Here is a 20569-nt window from a genome sequence, read left to right as displayed (position 1 = left end):
CTCCTAACCAATACCCTACTACCTGTCATCACTAGTTATATGTTTAATATGAGCATGTAATGTATATTAAATATCAACCCAAAGACATTTTGGAAGACAAAAGCCCTGAAAATACCGCTATATCAGCAGAGAAACAAAAATACAATAGTATTATACATATTCAAATATTGTCAGGTAACACTCAAATGTTAATGAAGATACTTTCTAGGTAAGCAAATAGAAGCTATCCCTAATTCTAGTGTTTTTCTTCATGGTAGCTTTCCTTTCACCAGAAGAAAACAAGAATGTTTTATTCTCAAAACTACAATACAGGTTATCTTACCTAAATTCAATAGCCATACTTTTAAAATGAAATGTTAAAACATCTATTATATTTGGGGCATTCTAATAAATGAAGTGCAGGTTTAAAACCAAACATCTGACTCACCGGAATTATGCAAATGTTTACACAATCCAAATGGCTGTTCTCAGCCATGAACACAGCACTTTCCATTACTTAGCAACTCTTGGGGGATTTCCTCAAATGAACCACAGCTGTACTAGTGTAAGAAAAACATTAGCCAAACTGTCTTCTTAAGTGAAATAGTACAAATATTTTCTTCACACAAACTTGACAGGAGAGGGGAAATCTCTAATACAAACCCTTTAAACCAGTCTATTCTTTCTGTCTAAAAAATGAAAAGACAGATGATGAAGGAATGTTTCTCTCCATAGAATTATTCCAGCCAAAAAAAGAGAGAAGAAATGATGAGTACCAGAAGCATACAGGAATTGACAGTATACCTCCTTAACACAATAAAATAAATAAATATAAACCTCAGTCCAAAACAGGATCTTATTTAATGAACATGAGAGTATCTCCCACTAAGTCTGGAACAAGGTAAAAACGCCCACTATCTCTACTATAATTTAATATTGTGTTGAAGGTATTTGCTCATACCATTAGACAGGAGAAAGCAATTAGAAGCATAAGAATTTGACAGGAAAAGTTGGAATTTTCATAGTATATGATTGTATGTCTAAAAAAAAGAGAAGAGAAACCATGGGAAAACCATAGTAAACAAATCAGTAGTATTCATAGACAAATCAGTCAGAAGACATAAGGGAGGAAAAGCCCTCAGTTATAAAAGCAAAAAATAAGATGTGGAGCCAAGAGAAGTTCCAAAACTTTGAGGAAAACAAACACTCCTGAAAGACAAAAAACATCAACTTGAACAAATGGAGACACATAACATGTTCTTAGATGGGAAGAACATCATATCATAAAGATCAAATATCATAAAGATGTAAGTTCTGAAGTAACTGATAAATATAAAGCAAACCCAATAATTAAAAAACTATGTTTTTTTTTCAAGAGCTAGGCAAGTTGGTAATAAAGCTTACTGAAAGAACATACAAACAAGAATTGCAAGGAAAACCCTGAAAAAGTAGAGCAATTGGAGGTGAAGGTGGGTACTTTTATCAGTTATTTGAACTTGACTATAAAGCTTCTGCAAATAAGTTAATATGTGTACCTGGACAGGCCAATGGAACAATAGAAAATACACAAATAAATCCAGTATCATTCTTTTTTTTTTTTTTTAATTTTTTTTTAACATTTATTTATTTTTGAGACAGAGACAGAGGATGAGCAGGGGAGGGTCAGAGAGAGAGGGAGACACAGAATCCGAAACAGGCTCCAGGCTCTGAGCTGTCAGCCCAGAGCCCGACGCGGGGCTCGAACTCACGGACCGCGAGATCGTGACCTGAGCCGAAGTCGGATGCCCAACCGACTGAGCCACCCAGGTGCCCCCAGTATCATTCTTAAATTTGAAATAAAACAAAGTCAGAATCTCAAATCCATAGGTGAAAAATGTATTTTTTACTAACTGATATTAGGACAATTAGATAATGGGATAGCCATATACAATAAATAGCATATAACCAGAAAAAATCTAAATAAATCAGGGATTTAAATATAAAAAATTAAATCATAGGAGTCCAAAAGGAAAACCTGAGTAAATTTCACTATAACTTACAAGAGGGAAAAATGTTCCTAAATATGACTCAAAACGTAAAATAATAAGAGAAAGAACTATTAAATTTGATTTCATAAAAATGAAGAACTTTCCCATGGTGATATAACAGCACCATAAACAAATAAAAAGGCAAACACCAAGCTGGAGGAAAACGTTACAATTATAAACCAGACAAAGAGTAAATACTTCTAATACATAAAGAAAAAAGGCCAACAACCCTATAGAGAAGTGGGGATATGGACATGAAGGGACAATTCACAGAAAAAGAATTAAAACACCTGTTACTCATGTGAGAAGATGCTCAACCTTGTTTATAATAAGATAAGTGAAAATTAAAACTATCACAGGATACCATCTCTTATCTACAAGGATGGCAAAACTCTAAAAGTTCAACCACATACTGGAGGCAGTGAGGAGGCAGGCACTGTCTTGCATGGCAGGTGGGAACAAGAAACGCTGCAACTTCTCTGGAGAGGAATTTGGCAACATCTAACAAAGTTACAGACGCATTTACCCTTTGACGGAGCGATCTCACCTCTGGGACTGTATCCTAAAGATAACGCTGGCAAACACGTGCAAAGACATAGGCAAAAATCTGTTCATGGAAGCATGACTTGCAATTGCAAAAGAATGGCAACAACCCAAATGTCCATCAACTAGTGACTGGCTGAATGAAAGGTGGTATAAGCACCCAGTGGGATACTATGTACCATGAACTGGAATAAGCATACCAACTAAGACGGCTATGAGCAAAAGGAAAAAGCAGATAATAACAAGTGTTGGCAAGAATGTGGAGGAATGAATGTGTTCATACACTGTTGGTAGGACTGGTTTGGAAACAGTCTGGCATTTCCTCAAAATGTTAAACACAGAATTATCAAATGAACCAGCAATTCCACTCCTAGGAATATACTCAAGAGAAATGAAACCATATTTTCATACAAACACTTGTACAAGAATGTCCTCTGTAGTATTATTCATAATAGCCAAAAGGTAGAAATAACCCAAATGTCCATCAACTGATGTATAGATAAACAAAACATGATCTATCCATACAATGGAATATTATTCAGTAACAAAAAGAAGGAAGTACTGACTCATGCTACAACATGGATGAACTTGAAATTTTTTTTTAATGTTTATTTATTTTTGAGAGAGAGAGAGAGAGAGAGAGAGAGAGACGGAGCATGAGCAGGGAAGAGGCAGAGAGCTAGGCAGACACAGAATCCAAAGCAGGCTCTGGGCTCTGAGCTGTCAACACAGAGCCTGATGTGGGGCTCGAACCCACAAACTGTGAGATCACGACATGAGCAGAAGTTGAATGCTCAACCAACTGAGCCACCAAGGTGCCCCAACACGGATGAACTTTAAAAACTATGCCAAGTGAAAGAATCCAGTCACAAAGGATCACATATCATTTGAGTGAATTAATATGAAATGTCCATGACAGGCAAATCTATACTGACAGCTTGGTGTCTGGTAGTTGCCTACGACTGAAGGTTGGGAAGGAAATGGGAAGTAACTGCTAATAGGTTTAGACGTTCTAAAATTGATTGTGGTGGGGGGTGCCTGGGTGGCTCAGTCAGTTAAGCGTCCGACTTCAGCTCAGGTCAATGGTCTCACTGTCCGTGGGCTTGAGTCTCATGTCGGGTTCTGTATTGACAGCTCAGAGCCTGGAACCTGCTTTGGATTCTGTGTGTGTGTGTCTCTCTCTCTGCCCCTCCCCTCCTTGGACTCTCTCTCAAAGACAAATAAACACTAAAAAAATAAAATAAAATAAATAAAATTGATTGTGGTGATGGTTGCACAATTCTGTGAATATACTAAAAACTACTGAATTGTGCATTTTACAAGTGAATTATATGGTATGTGAATTGTATCTCAATAAACTTGTAAAAAAAAGGAATAAAGACTATTCTATTTAGCAGCATATACTGTTAAGAATTTTAAAAAGAAAAGTGTGTATGTGATTCCTTCTCTCAGAAGGGAGATATATGGATCTATGTATATATAATATTATTATTTTGTTTTGTTTTTTACTTTAATCTTGAGAGGGAGAGAGAGTGCACATGAACATGTGTGCACCCGTGAGCAGGGGAGAGGGGCAGAAGGAGACGGGGAGAGGGAGAGAGAGGTGGGGGAGAGAGGGAGAGGAAGAATGAGGCGGGGGGGGGGGGGGGGGCGAGAGAGAGAGAGAGAGAGAGAGAGAGAGAGAGAGAGAATCTTAAGCAGGCTCCACCCCCAGTCCAGAGCTCGATGCTCTCATGACTGTGAGATCATGACCTGAGCCAAAATCGAGTTGGATACTTAACCAACCACCCAGGTCCCCCATATATAACATTATTTTTTAGTGGAATAATTAGCTTTAAAAATTAAAAAAAAATATTTTAACATTTATTTTTGAGACAGAGAGAGACAGAGCATGAATGGGGGAGGGTCAGAGAGAGGGAGACACAGAATCTGAAACAGGCTCCGGGCTCTGAGCTGTCAGCACAGAGCCCGACGCGGGGCTCGAACTCATGGACCACGAGATCATGACCTGAGTGAGCCAAAGTCGGCCGCTTAACCGACTGAGCTACCCAGGCGCCCCGACTTTAAACATTTTAAAAAAATTACCTATGAGGGAAGAAAATATTAGGATAGCACAGGAGTAGATGCTAAAAATGTCTTTGAATATTTTTTTGTTTTTTAGAATTGACTTGGAATCATGTAAATATTTTAAAAGATCATAAAACTAATCCCTAAAAATAAAAATAAACATACATATGTATCCAGTTTAATGTGTGGCATAACCATATAGAGGACCTATTCTAAGTGACTTCAAAACAGTAATTTGTATATTCCTAGTGGCATATATCCTAAGGACAAAACAAAATAAAAAACAATTTTCAGCAGTAATCATATTTTTGGTGGTAGTATTGTTACTTTTATTTTGAAACTGTTGTGTATAAAGTGTGGATTAAAGCAAATAAAGGATTAAATGATGTTGGTATTACTGAGAACCAGAATTTCCAGTGTGGGATAAGGAGAAAGATGTGAGACTGATGAGGTTAAGCAGAAGCCCAGTAGCCTTGAATCTAAACTGGAAGGGTAAATATGAACTCAGGGTGACATTAGAAAGAGAAGAAGAAAAAAACTATTTCTTAGCTTTGTCCACAAAAAAGACCTAAAAATAAGGGCCACTCAAGGAGCAATGAGAAATCCTAATACCCAAATTTCAGTTGCTATATATCATTTCCTAATGAAACAAATCAGGCTCATAGAAGGAAGTCTAATTCCAAGCCTAGAGAAGGAAATATAAAAGATGAACATAGAAATATTCTTATCAAACCAGAAAGCAAAGACAATATCAAAGACGAAGAGAATATTAAAAAGGAACCAAAAGTTAACTTGAAAAGCCTCCTAGTATTAAAAAATGGGACAATTTGAGCATCATCAAGGAAAATACTAGAAACTTATCAAATAGAATTAAATCTATGATTCATAAGGATGTTAAATATCTAGATGTTCTGTCCATTGCTATAAGTGGAGTATTCAAGTCCCCTGAAAGTACTGTATTCTTACCAATACGATTGCTTATGTTTGTGATTAATTGTTTTATATATTTGGATGCTTTCAAATTCGGAGCATAAATATTTATAATTGTTAGCTCTTCTTGATGGATAGACCCCATAATTATTAAATAAATGAGGAACCAAAAAATTAAAAACTAACCTTAATTGATCACTTTTACTGTTGGAGGATGAAAATGAGGTGGAGGAAACAAATTCTTTTTGAAAACTGATAAATAAAGAATCAAGCATGTACCCTGCCTTTCCTATGTGAACTATAGCTCAGTTTAACCAAATAGTTGATGAGAGGTTTTTCCATAGAGGCAGTCAAGCTAATAATTGAAGAAAGAATCACAGTATCAACAGTTTTTAACAACATTTATTTTTGAGAGAGAGAGAGAGAGAGAGAGAGAGAGAGAGAGAGAAAGATCGGAGGAGTTGCAGAGAGAGAGGGACAGAAGATCTGAAATGGGCTCTGTGCTGACAACGGCGAGGTGGATATGGGGCTCCAACTCACAAACTGTGAGATCATGACCTGAGCCAAAGTCAGATGCTCAACCAACTGAGCCACCTAGGTGCCCCAAGTATCAACATTTTATAAACCCTAATGAAATTAACAGATGAGCAATGATAATCAATGGCTGTTAACATTCCAAAAAGAAGAGACAATCAGACATTATCACCTCCAAATGGAAGTACATAATGCTACCTAGAAAGTATTCTTGCCAAAAAATACCAAACCAGAATTTTCAGGAAATACAGGAAACAAAGGAACGTGTTAAAAGAACACCATAGGGTCTTGGGGCACCTGGGTGGCTCAGTCGGTTAGGGTCCAACCTCGGCTTGGGTCATGATCTGATGGTTTGTGGGTTCGAGCCCCACGTCAGGCTCGGTGCTGACAGCTTGGAGTCTGGAGCCTACTTTGAATTCTGTGTCTCCCTCTCTCTCTGCCCCTCCCTTGCTCATACTCTGTCTCTCTCTATCTCTCAAAAACAAATGAATGTTAAAAAAATTTTTTTAAATCAAATTCCACACTTACAGATATAAGCACAAATAGATTATCATCATCACAGTTGGCAGATGCTAAGGAAACTAAGCATTATCAGGTGTATTGAATTTCAAACTCAAACATGTGTCTTTATGGTTTTTCCACAAATTCTTTGTTATAATCTGGAGATTAGCAATAACAGAAGAACATTTATTCTTTAAAAAAAATTTTTTTTAATCTTTATTTATTTTTGAGAGAGAGACAGAGGGCGAGCAGGGGAGGAACAGAGAGACACAGAATCCGAAACAGGCTCCAGGCTCTGAGCTGTCAGCACAGAGCCCGACACAAGGCTTGAACTCATGAACCGTGAGATCATGACCTGAGCTGAAGTCGGATGCTCAACCAACTGAGCCACCAGGCGCCCCAAGAACATTTACTCTTTACTTCCTTCTCACTTTAAGACTATCCACAACACAGCATAGGGTATTTATGAAGATGTTCACCAATAAGATTAAAGATCTAAATATGAAAGCCAAAAGAGTGGTCTTACCTGTTGCCTGTATAGTGAGAGTTTGCCTTCAATTGGCTCATTTCTCATCATTTTCTTTTCAATCAGCTGATTTATCTGTGTGTTTATTTCATTTATCTAAAACAGCATGAAAGTAAAAAAGGTTAAAACTCTCCCTATGATTACATAAACTAGGGAACATCTAGCCAAACCAAACTTTGAACTTACATAGTTGTGTGTGTGTGTGTGTGTGTGTGTGTGTGTGTGTGTGTGTGTGTGTGAGAGAGAGAGAGAGAGACAGAGAGGGGTGGGGGGAGAGGGGGAGACAGAAAGAGAGGAGGGGAGAGGGAAAGAGAGCAAGAGAGAACACACAAATGAGGGAGAGGAGTAGAGGGGAGAGAAAGAGAGAATCTTAGGCAGGCTCCACACTCAACACCGAGCCCAACATGGGGCTCAATCCCACAACCCTGGGATCATGACCTGAGCCAAAATCAAGAGTCGGATGCTCAACCGACTGAGCCACCCAGGTGTCCCTGAATTCAGTTTTTATCTCAGTGATTTCATGGGAGGAACAGGTCCATTAATGTTCTAAGTAGGTTACTATGATTATTTTTAGAAACAATTTACATTTCATAGTTCATGATATATATTTACACACTTTGATTATTTATATGGATTTAACCATCCATGTTGAAATTATCCTGAAGCATTCTACATGAAATTTTATAAATTATTATCAAAAAGACAATTTCTAAAAATCTGAAGTTATCCCTCACCTACGTTGTGACTTACAAGTCACTGCAAGTGATAAAGAAAATCCAGACTAACATTCCCAAGGGATTTAGTGTAAGGAATTCATGAACCCAACTGAGAGTTTTTGGGTTCATGGATGACATCTAATAACCCTTCCTGTTCTAATGATCTGTGATTCTATATAGCTGCCATTTATCTTACTCATTAACCCTTTACCAAATGTAACAAAATAAAAGTGAATAAAGCCAATAAAAGTAGATAGTCCCTCAAGAAATAAAAAAAAAAAATTACATGGCTTCAGTATAACTATCCTTTAAAAAGACTAGAGTACTCCTGTTAATTCTATGACATTAATTTGAGCCAAATGTCACTTGAACATCTAATTTCTTTAAGTAAATTAAAAGAATAAAATGGCCAGAATTATGTATTTAATCAGAGTGGGCATTAAGTACATATTACGCACATTAATGGATTAGCGAGCCAAAATCTTTCAATCAATCATCATACCATTTAATTCTTATTTTTAAAAAATATACATCTGATTGGTGCTTTATTTCTATGGAACAAAAATGTAATAATATGAAACCAAGTTTCAATGAACATTACAAGAAACTTTAGTAATTCCAAAGCAGGCATGAAAAAGCAAATAAAAATATTAGCTTTAAATATAAAATTGCTATAATATTATTCTTGGAAATAAAAAATAATGATATGCAAAATATTTAAAAATTTACCATCTAAATGATTATATTATGAATACATAAACCTATGAGTCAATGATATGCATTAATTTATATATTCAAGCTGTTTAGTTTCCTAATCAGTTGACTAAGTCTGTATAACATCATGTAGATTAAGTAACGGCATTACATGCTATAATTTCTCACAAAGAACAACTCCTCATAAAAACTGTCAACTCAGCACAGGGGAACTTAAGAGTCAAGAGCAGGACACCACAGAAAGCAGTTCATATAATTTTCACAGGACTGGGGATGAGATAAAATTGGGAGTCATAAAAAGAAGACTGGTTGCCACTTACGTTAGATTCTAGTTCAAGAAGATCAGAATGGCCCATGGCAGGCTCTGAAACCACTTTTTGTAGAAAATGCAATTCTTTTTTCTTGCTCTCTAATTCTTTAGGAAATTTTTCAGTTACCATATAAGAATTAAACTTTATTTCTTCCTCTAGTCTCTTCATTAAACCTTTAAAAATAAAATAATTATTCAGCCCAAGAGAGTAGGTATAGTGATACTTTGTACACTTTAAAATATGAGACCTGAATAATAGGCTTATCTATTGAAAGCATTCTGTATAATACAAAATTGACCACTGAAATATTTTTTCAATTTTTTAAAAAAGTAATCTACACCCAAGGTGGGGCCCAAACTCATGACCCCAATATCAAGGGTCACAAGCTCTACCGACTGGGCCAGCCAGGAGCCCCAACCATTGAAATCTTTTGAATGACAACACAAATGAAATTCCACCCAGATTCTTTGTTCTATAAGTGGCCATTTATTCTTTTTCTTTAACAATACTTCTGATGCAATTTATATTTCTATTCTAATATTTCATAAATGGTAATACATTATAATTTGTCAGCTTCAAACCAATGAAAATATTACTAAAGGTACAAGTCAGAATCCAAAAAAAAAATTATCTACATTCATAAACATTTTTGGCTTTCCATGTTGGTAGTTTTGATATTGTAAAGTATTAGCTTACAGTAAGTGGCAACTTAAATTGTATTTTAAAGGTTTTAAAGTGTTTGAAAGTTTTCTTATTTTGGCAGAGTACACATACACATACATAGATTTTCAGTGAATAATAGTTTTGTTATAAATTCCCAGCCTAGAGAGCTTTAAAAGGTTTATTTCAGATCTTTCCATGACACGTTTACAAATTCTGGCTTGACTTTTTAAAACACTGGATTTCCGGTTTAAGTAATCTACGTAGGTAGATTGCTTAATAAATTTGGCCCAAAACCTTAAAAATTATTTTTAGTTCTGTTGTGCTAACTATATATTAACATGTAAAACTTTATTAATGGCAAAATCACAAGTTTTCCATTCATCCCTACAATTTTTCCCCCTTTTTGGGGACGGGGGAAAGGGAGGAAAGAGGGAGTATTTAATGAATCACACTATAATTAGGCAGTCATTCCTATGTGGTTTCCGATTAAATCTACATCCTGGCTCCTTTGGCTATTAGGTGACTGTTTTTTCCATTGTCAAGTTCTTAAACATACTACACGTAACCAGAGGTGTAAAGAATCAAATACTAAAAGTTTTCAAAGATTTAAAATTCTTAAATATTATCTTTTCTATTTAAAAGAAAGATTCTAATTTTAGAAAATACAAACTGCTGTATAGTGACAGAAAGTGGTTGCCTGGCAATGGGTAGAGGGGCACAAAGGGGCAAAAGTGAGATATTACAAAGGACACAAGAAAATGTTTGGGAGTGATGGCTATATTTGTTATCTTAAGGTTGATGGTTTCAACAGTGTGTGCATTTTGTCAAAACATATCAAATATATACTTCAAATATGTGCAGTTTATTAAACATCCATTTTACCTCAATAAAACTGTTAAGAAACATAAAAATAGGGTTTCCATCACATTTAAAATTCTTCTCTTAAAAATTTTAACTTAAGACCTTGAAGAGTAGTCATATTCTCTATGCAGCTTTTAAAAAAATATCTTTCAAAATCCTGGTGAAATTAAATATATGATCACTAAGATCTCAGCAAACTTTCTGGTTAAAAACCCTCTGAAAACATCTCTCTGACCCTACAAAAGAATGAGTAGCTTCTTTTATATAATAAATCTCACGAATAAGTATAGAGTATAAAGATGAATTAACTTCCATGAATGTTTTATAATATGGCTATTACTCTGAAAAAATACAAAGCACATTCCTACACTAAAAACACTTTTCATGTTATTCAAGTAACTAGAAACTTTCTATAAGCTATTTTTTGTTACTTAAAAAATTTAGATAGACCTTCTTAAAGGAAATACCTGGATCAATTAAATATGTTTTATCTACTCTTTTCCTGGGCTGCTGAATACAACCCTTAAGACTATTTCCCAGAAAGATGTCCACAAAGCAAGAACTCCTTAATTTCCTGCTCCCTACACCCTGCCCCAAAGAACACATATTACACACATAATACCTTATTTTTGTGTTTTCAGCCCTGTTTTTCTCATTTGATTCTCCTCCTATCTGTGGAAAAGATCATTTTCTTCCTATCCAGGGTTTTGGTCTCTACTCCCACCTCCTAACTACTTAACAGACTATTTACTGAATGCCTGCTCTGTGTAATTTAGCATGCTAGGGCCTGGAAATAGAAAGACCAATTATGACTTGGTGACTAGTCTGGAGTTTAGTTGAGTCAGAGTCAGATACGCCAACAATTAACATATTGTGGCAATTGCTGCAGAACACTCAATGCCCTACACACAGGAAAGGCTGTTATCAACTCTCACCTTCTCCTCCCAAATCTTCAATTTCTGTTTGTCTAACTGACTCTCTCCTCCAGCACATAATCACCCCCATCACAATCCCCAGCACACAATCACCCCTATCACAATCACTATCACAGTCACCAGCACACAATCAGTCTAGGCACGGTACTGTCTTTCTCATTCATTTGCACACTCCCTCTATTACCTTCTTTTCTTTTCTGTTTTTTTTTTTTTTCTTCCTTCTTGCCTTCTTTTCAAAGACAAGCAGTCAGGAATAGCCTACCCTTTTATCTCTACTTCATCTATTATATTTATGTTCTTTCTGGTTACTGTGCCTTGGCATGGAATGTCTTCTATTCCTTACCTTTCCAACTTGAACTTAACTCAGGTGCCACCTCACCCAGGAAGCCATTTGACTCTGTGACAGGGTTCGGTGCTTTGTCTCTTTGTTCTCATAGAACCCTGTGCTGGGCTCCATCAGCAAATTAGTGATGCTGCATTATAACTGTTCACTGCCTGTCGTTCCTGTATTAGACTGTGAGATCCTAAATATCTTTGCTTTCTATTCCTAGCACCCAGCACAGTACCTGACATGCAGCAGATGTTCAATAAAAATTGAATTAATGCACTATAGGTTTAAGCCAATTATTTCTATTACTACTTAACAATGTAATTGATTTTATTTAGTAGCATCTATTAACATTACTCACATTAATATTTTACACCAGCATCAGAAGAGATGCATAAAACACAATTTTATTTGTAAATTTTATTATTAAGTGAGTAATTATGTACTCCCTGGCCCAAATAATTTCTCTTTAGGTAGAAAGCCAAAGTAAAATAAAGACTATCAATTCAAATAAAAAATGAAGTATTACAAATGCTATAAATACCTTTGGATATTATGTTTAGTTGTCAGAATTAATACATAATAACAACGTATTTAACCTAATAAAATTGAAGATAACAGATACTGAAGAACATTTTAAACTGTATTAAACTTCACTGATCAATTTTTTTCTGCATACAAAATCTTTCAATTCTTACACACGTTACCTTCATTTCAAGAAATTCACTATTAGTTTTAAAATTTTTTAATGTTTATTTATTTTTGAGAGAGAGAGACAGACAGACAGAGCATGAGCGGAGGAGGGGCAGAGAGAGGGAGACAAAGATTCTGAAGTAGGATCCAGGCTCTGAGCTGTGAGCTCAGAGCCCAACATGGGACTCGAACTCATAGACCGTGAGATCATGACCTGAGCTGAAGTTGGATGCTTAAACAAATGAGCCACCCAGGTGCCCCTCAATAAATTCACTATTAATGGTAATTTCTAATAATTTCTTAGTAAGAGTAGGCCTATGCAAATTACTTATTGATATTAATTTTTAAATGGCTACAAGAGATTTCTTTTGAAGATCTGTCTTAATTTTTACAGTAAGTTTTGAAGGAAACTACATCAAATCCAAAGAATATACACTAAAAAGATATACATCACACTGAGGAGAAAAAAATCATAAGTTATTTTCTTGGGGGTACCTGGGTGGCTCAGTCAGTTAAGTGTCCAACTCTTGACTGCGGTTCAGGGCATGATCTCGCAGTTTGTGAAATCCTAACAGTGTGCTAACAACAGAGCCTGCTTGGGATTTTCTGTCTCCTTCTCTTCCTGCCCCTCCCTACCTCTCTCCCCAAAAATAAATAAATAAACATTAAAAGAAAAAAAAATTATTTTCTTTGTCCTGAAAATTAACATTCTCCTAGAAAGTAAAAACTTAGTGAATAAAGAATGAAATGACACCAACAACTAAATGCACGGCAACTTCCAGGTATTGCTTGAACCTGAATTTATAAGACTAAGAGGAGTGAGAGAGTCTATGGAAAGTCACCAATTAACATGTATTAACCATATATTTTAGAGGCAACACTATACTGGTTTTTAAAATATGAATTAAATATACCATACTTCCTTGATTCTAAGATGCCATTGATTAAGTAACAAATACCATGTTAAATGTACATATAAAATGTAACATATACCCCAATGGCAAAAACAACTAAAATGGGAAAGAATATGTGTCTAGAATTAAGGAAATACTGTATTATCTTTTTTAACAGCTGTATTGAGATACAATTTACATGCCATAAAATCCATCCATTTAAAGTATTTAATGGTTTTTAGTAAATTCACAGAGTTGTGCAACTAGCACCACGATCAATTTTAGGACATTTTTATCGGCTCCAAAGGAGCTCTATACCCATTAGCAGTCCCTTCCTCCCTCCACCACACACACACAGCTGTCCCCGCCTTAAAACTCCTGAGCCCTAGGTAATCACTAGTTGGATTTTATCTCTCTGGATTTGCTTATTCTGGACATTTCATACACATGGAATCATATAATCTGTGGTCTTTTATGACTAGTTTTACTTAACATGTTTTTGAGGTTCATACGTGTTGTAGCATGTATCAGTACTTCATTCCGTGGCATTCCATTGCATGGTACACCACATTTTGTTTATTCACTCATCAGTTTAGGGACATTCGGGCTGTTTCCACTTTTTGACTATGAACATTTGTGTACAAGACTTTGTGTGGACATATGTTTTCAATTCTCTTGGGTAGATACATAGGAATGAAACATGCTGGGTCATTTTGAGAAACTGCCAGATACGTTTTTCAAAGAAGTCACACTATTTTACCTTCCCGCCAGCAACAATTCCACATTGTTGCCAACGATTGTTATTGTTATCGTCTATCTTTTTTATTCTATGAATCATAGCTTGGAGCATAGTATTTCATAGAATACTACAGAAAGATGAGTTAACGCTTGAACAGCCAGATATTTGCACTGGAATATTTCTCCAGTACCAATGATAGCTTTCCACTGCTCCTCCAGTTTACATGGTCTCCCTTCTGATGAGCGAAAATACTTTTAAAATGCCTAAGATGGGTTTGGTGGTATTATCTCAGGTATCAGAACAATTTAGCCTCTATGTAAAGCTAATGTGCCAACAGTCAAGTCATTAGCACAGCCCAATATAAGAAAAAACACCAAGCTTTAAGAGTCCAGCATTTTATTCCTTTTCTTTATGGCTCAGGCTCTAAAACTATTCACATTTTTCCCATCCATCTTTTTCATAACTTCCATCCTAAGTACATACTCACATACCAGAGAGCCTCCCTCCATGGTGGTTTTCACTATCTTTACCTTCTGACCAAACACTGAATGGGAACCATAAAACCCCAGTAAAAGTTAAGGATGTCTTCAATAGGACTCTCATTAATTAACTAGAAAATGCCACTCTAAAATGCTGAGCTATCACTCAACAATAATTAATTCCCATGAGTTGACTGTTTTAAGGAAAACTACTGATTTAAACTAATATTCTCTGATCATCTAGATCATATAACAGTTTCCACTTACTTTCAGGCTTTGCATCTGCTGCTGCGTGGCGCATACTTTTCAGCTGATTTTGTACTCTTTGCAGTCTCTGCACCGCATGAAATAGCTTTAAAATATAATTAGATCCATTATTTCCTTAGTGTATTGAGACCTACCACTCACATGGACAAGCAAAGAAAAATACAAGTTCCACGTAATTCTTATGATGTAAAAAGAACAAATAATAAGAACTAAGAAAATTACTATGTTGAGCTCAAAATGTAATTGGTTTTCTCAATACCTTTTCACATAAAGCTTTTTAAAAAAAGCTTTCAGATATTTTTTCTTTAGTTATCTGTTGTACTTAGTGATCAAGGAAAAATACTTGGTAAAAAAATATATGCATCAGGCTTTTCTTGTTATAACAATGGTTTTCTTTTCTTTTCTTTTTTAATTTCATTTTTAAGTAATTTCCACACCCAATGCTTGAACCCACAACCCCAAGATCAAGAGTTGCATGCTCCACTGCCTGGCCAGCCAGGTACCCCTAACATGGTTTTCTTAATTCTGAGGAATATTAGCATTTTCACAAATAAGGCCTTAGATCAAGAGTTGCATACTCTACCAACTGAGCCAGCCACAAAATGATGTCTTAGACTCAGACACTGATGTGTGACACCTGGGTGGCTCAGTCAGTTAAGCATCCAGCTCTTGATTTGAGCTCAGGTCATGATCTCATGGTTGTGAGATTGAGCCACGCATCAGGCCCCACACTGAGCGCTCTTGCTCTCTCTCTCTCTCTCTCTCTCTCAGTGTCTCAGACACTGATGCTAGATGACCATTCAGGGACCAAGCAATGCAGCTTACTAGTGCAGTGGAACTACCATGATGCCAAATCAAGTTCCAAAAGAGCCAAACATCTCATTGAGTAGGAAATGGAGCTGTTTCAAAGTGTATTTTTAATGTATAGTCTACTCAGTTTTTAATTTTTTTTTAACATTTATTCACCTTTGAGAGACAGAGAGAGACAGAGTATGAGCAGGGGAGGGGCAGAGACGGAAGGAGACACAGAATCCAAAGCAGGATCCAGGTTCTGAGCTGTAAGCACAGAGCCCGACATGGGGCTCGAACCCACCAACTGTGAGATCGTGACCTAAGCCAAAGTCGGATGCTCAACTGACTGAGCCACCCAGGTGCCCCTAGTCTACTCAGTTTTAAGACAAATTTTTTTTTTAATTTTTTTAAAATGTTTATTTCTGACAGAGAGAGAGAGAGACAGAGCATGAGCGGGGGAGGGGCATAGAGGGAGGCACAGAATCCAAAGCAGGCTCCAGACCGACCTGTCAGCACAGAGCCTGACGCGGGGCTCGAACTCACAGACCGTGAGATCATGACCTGAGCTGAAGTCAGATGCTTAACCGACTGAGCCACCCAGGTGCCCCTAAGACAAATTTTTAATAAAGTAAAAATAATCTTTTCTAGCCGAATTATTTTTTCTTTAAGGCAAAGTCTAAAAATGTGGAATGTGGGTGATTTTGCACCTTTTCATGAGTTGCTTATTCGCCACTGGAATAAAGTCTAGTAGTGGATACTGTGATCGGTGGAATAAAATGGATGTTCTCATAGGCCCCGAATCTCAGGACACCCTTTGGAGATTCTGGAAGTTTTATCAGCAGTTAATCTTAATGCTTAACATTATGATGAATGCTCTGTGATGTTGGCTCAACATGAGTTAAGCACAAGCTAGAAGGCAGTACACAGATATATACTGGGTACTGAACCTAAAAAGTAGCATTATTGTTACTGGTGACACAAAATCCTTTGAAGAAGTATTCCATCACATTAACAAAAGGAAACATGAACTTCCACAATCTAGAATTCTTTTTTCTTTACATTTGGATAACCAAAAGGAAGTATTTCTTTCACCATAAGAATATAAACTTTTGTGAGGATACCTGATTCTTTTGTTCCTGTTTCTGTTGTGCAAGAAATTCTTCTCTCTCTTTTTCAACTCGAAGTTGCCTTGCTATTTTAAGCATCCGTTGATGATTCTGAACTGTCTCCACCTACAGTAAAGGAATAAGTAGTACATGTTACTGTCAAGTTTAAGAAAGAAATTAGCATGTCATGTGACTCAGACATCCACTTATCATTTCCTTTTGGCAAACAGTACTCCCTAGAGATGACAGTAACGTTCCAGACTCCAGGTCTTAAAAGTTCTGGGCTACTGCCTGGGGAGATTCCCTTTCTGTCAATGTTATTTGAGTCCATCCTCAGATGTACACCCATGCCTTGCTTAATCTTCATTTTCATTCCTAAATCTGTGCAAGTGCTTGGGACTTGGGGCCAAAGTCTTACAGTGCTAATTCTTGCCTTACCCTTTTCTTCAAACGTTCAACTCTCTTAATGAGCTGATCCTTTTCATCCTCCATTGCACTGATATCCTAAAAAGTAGTCAAGGAGACATTATAAGGAAAAGTATTCTTTGTAGAATTCAAATAAAGTTGTCATATGATTGTGCATTGACCGTTTTCACTACATATAACCAGAGAATTAAGGAACAAAGATCCTCTTTTGGATAAAGGGCATTTTTATTTCTCCCCAGGGTTCTTTATGCAGGGTAATTTATTTGGCAGCTTGGTGTTCATTTAGAAAAGCAAATAAAACAGGTTATAACGTAGCAAGGTAAAGCTGCCAACCAGCACATTTGTGCTCTGATTCCAAATATGGGCACATGATTTTTCAAAAGTCTTCTATGATGGAAAGTGTGCAGGTCTAAAAACATGAACAACAGCTGCTGACATCCCATCTGCTCTGTTAAATACCAAACTATATATTCTGCCAATTTTCCATCAAAATTATTTTTAAGACTATGGTGTTTTCAAGACATAAATTTGCATCTGGTTTTGTCAATTAACCAATTCCCTTCCTAAAAATAAAGGCTTCAAAAATAAACCACCTTCCTGTTAAACAGCTCCATAATATTTGCAAGTGAAAACAAACAAAAATTCCTTCCTAAACCTAAAGAATGAATAGTCTAACCATCACAGTAATACTAAAGAGAAAAACAGACACACTAGTCAGTATTCACAGGATCTGAGGATATAGGCACTCTTACTCATTCCTGGTGGCATTGTATTAGAGAACAATATCAACAGTCTTAAAATAAACATATATACCATCTAGCCTGATAATTCCATGTCTGGGAATTTTTCCTAATAAAATATTCATGGAAGGCCAAAGACTTCTCTGAGGAGTTTTACAGATGCTAATTATATCTAAAATTTGTAAATTACCCAAATGTCTAAAGATTTTTAAATAAACTATGGCACGATACAATGAAAGTCATTAAAAATTGTGCAGAAGAATGTTTAATGACAGAAAAAGTCATGATATGACATTACTTGAAAGAAGCAGATTACAACATTTATATATAGCACAATATGAAGAAAAAGATTTAAATATATTCACTAAAATGTCAATAGTAGTTATCTATACAGTGTGGGATTATAAGTGAATTAATTTCTATCTTGCTTACCATATTTTCTACAAAGAATATGTTCAAAAACACCCTGGTAATAGTGAAATTAAAATGACAGACTCTCGGTTATTTTATCATTTCAGTTTACTCACATGACATAATGGAGGAAGAGTGGATGAAGGTCTATCATTCTTCCTTCATACTATAAGTATCCTACTTATGGATCTTTCTCTCCCATTAATATGAGTTCATCTTCCATTTCGAATATACTCAGCAAGCTCTCACTGAGAAACTACCATGTACGGGGCACTGTGATAGACACTGGGGTAGAGTGGTGAACAAGAAATACAGACATGGTCCTTGCCCTCATAGGGCATAAAAATAGTGGGGAAGACAGACATTCAAGTAATCCTAAGTCTGGTAAGTGTGATAAACAAAAAGAATTGGGGGAACTAATTCACGTAGGAGATCAGGGAAAGCCTCCCTGAGGAAGCAACTTCTATTGTTTCCACGCCTGGTTGAGAATGTTAAAAATTTTTTTGGAGAATGTTAAGTAACATGTACCAAAAGTCCTAAGGGGCACCTAGGTGGCTCATTTGGTTAAGCGTCCGATGTCGGCTCAGGTCATGATCTCACAGTTCATGAGTTTGAGCCCCGCATCGGGCTCTGTGGTGACAGCTCAGAGGCTGGAGCTCGCTTCGGATTCTGTGTCTCCTTCTCTCTCTGTCCCTCCCCTGCTCATGCTCTGTCTCTGTCTCAAAAATAAATAAACATTAAAAAAATTTTTTTTATTTTTTTTATTTTTTTTTTAATTTTTTTTTTTTTCAACGTTTTTTATTTATTTTTGGGACAGAGAGAGACAGAGCATGAACGGGGGAGGGGCAGAGAGAGAGAGGGAGACACAGAATCGGAAACAGGCTCCAGGCTCTGAGCCATCAGCCCAGAGCCTGACGCGGGGCTCGAACTCACGGACCGCGAGATCGTGACCTGGCTGAAGTCGGACGCTTAACCGACTGCGCCACCCAGGCGCCCCTAAAAAAATTTTTTAAAAATATTACTGTATTTTCTTTTCTTTACCCTTCTTATTTCTGCTGTAGAAAATCCAGATGTCTTGAGTTGCTCACATTCTTTATGCAAAGTTTTAAAGGCTTCCATCAGCTCTTCATACTAAAAGATAAGTTAAAAAATTATAAATTAATGACTAGATCCAATAGGCTTTTCTTAATCAGGTTATTCATTAACTTATAGTGATTACTTAAACCATTATAGAATGGCATTAAAAATACTTTCATATAAGATATAAAAAAAGTAGGTATATAAGATCTGGTCACTAAGTACTTCTCCAGCTTCCTCTCTGGTTACTTCCCTAACTCACATCATCCAACTATGGTGATCTTTAAATCTTTGGAATATTCTTGGCTCTCATCTCCAGTCTGCACACCCTATTTCCTCTGAGAACACTCTATGACTTCCTTACTTGGATAATTTCAGCTCATCATCTGTCAGGTCTCAGCATAGATAACATCATCTTCAGAGAAGACTTCTCTAGCCCTATACCTATCTAGGTCAGAGTGTCATGATTCCAGAGTAAATAGCATGTAAAATTATAATTGTCTAGTTACTTACCTCTCTCCCACCATTAGACAAGGAGAGTTAGGAGGACAAGAATCCTACTGATCCTGTACAATTATGTATCCCTGGGACCTAGCGTGGTGCATAACTGATATAGATATTCAATAAAAAGTAGTGGAATGAATGAAAAAAATCACAACTCTTATCCAAAATTCTTTAAAAATAGTATTTTTTTGTGAGCAATGACAGAAAATTAATAATATTTTTCCTGACTGATAATATCCTACAAATATGTAAATCATTTATTCTAAAACTCTTCATTCAGGAAGACAATGTGCATTTTTTATTAGGGTCTGTGCTAAATGACAGGCTAAGTATATAAGCCATTTTATATATATATCTCAGATATGCTTCAAGAACAAACATGTCTTTATTATCACTAATTCTTACATGAATTATATGGACAGATTTAGTAAAAACTATTAATAAACTTCCTCCAGAGGAATTAGTTTTAATCAAGTTTATTGATGGGGGTGGGTAGGGAGGAGAAAATATTTCACATTTATGCTTCTCCATTTCCTACATTATGTAAAGCCTTCAAATGTAGGGGTTGGGGTGGTCTCATTCTGCTGTATTTCTCCCAAGGTATCTACTATAACATTTGACATGATTATTTACATAAACTTTTCAATCCCCAAAATGTCTTAAGAGATCAATATTGACTCTATTTTGAATGACTGCCATGACAATCCAAAATAATAAAACATGGATGAAGAAACATTTAGTTTTTATTGCTTTGATTCAATCCCAATTTTGAGTACATGCTGTATAGAAGCAACTCTACAAAACCCT

The 20569-nt window shown here is 36.2% G+C and overlaps 1 protein-coding gene across 7 annotated transcripts in view; it reads right to left on the bottom strand.

The window, feature by feature from the left end:
• IFT81 (intraflagellar transport 81) overlaps positions 1–20569 on the bottom strand; it is a 198285-nt gene that overhangs the window by 61469 nt on the left and 116247 nt on the right. For all 7 annotated transcript variants that reach the window (XM_042911246.1, XM_042911249.1, XM_042911251.1 and 4 more), the window contains 6 exons: positions 19223–19312; positions 17043–17108; positions 16620–16730; positions 14707–14791; positions 8858–9021; positions 7108–7203 (listed from right to left, as the gene is read on the bottom strand). In XM_042911246.1, the coding sequence (XP_042767180.1) occupies positions 7108–7203; positions 8858–9021; positions 14707–14791; positions 16620–16730; positions 17043–17108; positions 19223–19312 (612 nt within the window). The remainder of the gene's footprint in view (positions 1–7107; positions 7204–8857; positions 9022–14706; positions 14792–16619; positions 16731–17042; positions 17109–19222; positions 19313–20569) is intronic.

The sequence above is a fragment of the Panthera leo genome, chromosome D3 (assembly GCF_018350215.1).
Source record: "Panthera leo isolate Ple1 chromosome D3, P.leo_Ple1_pat1.1, whole genome shotgun sequence".
NCBI lineage: Eukaryota > Metazoa > Chordata > Mammalia > Carnivora > Felidae > Panthera > Panthera leo.
This window is presented reverse-complemented; position numbering and strand designations above follow the sequence as displayed.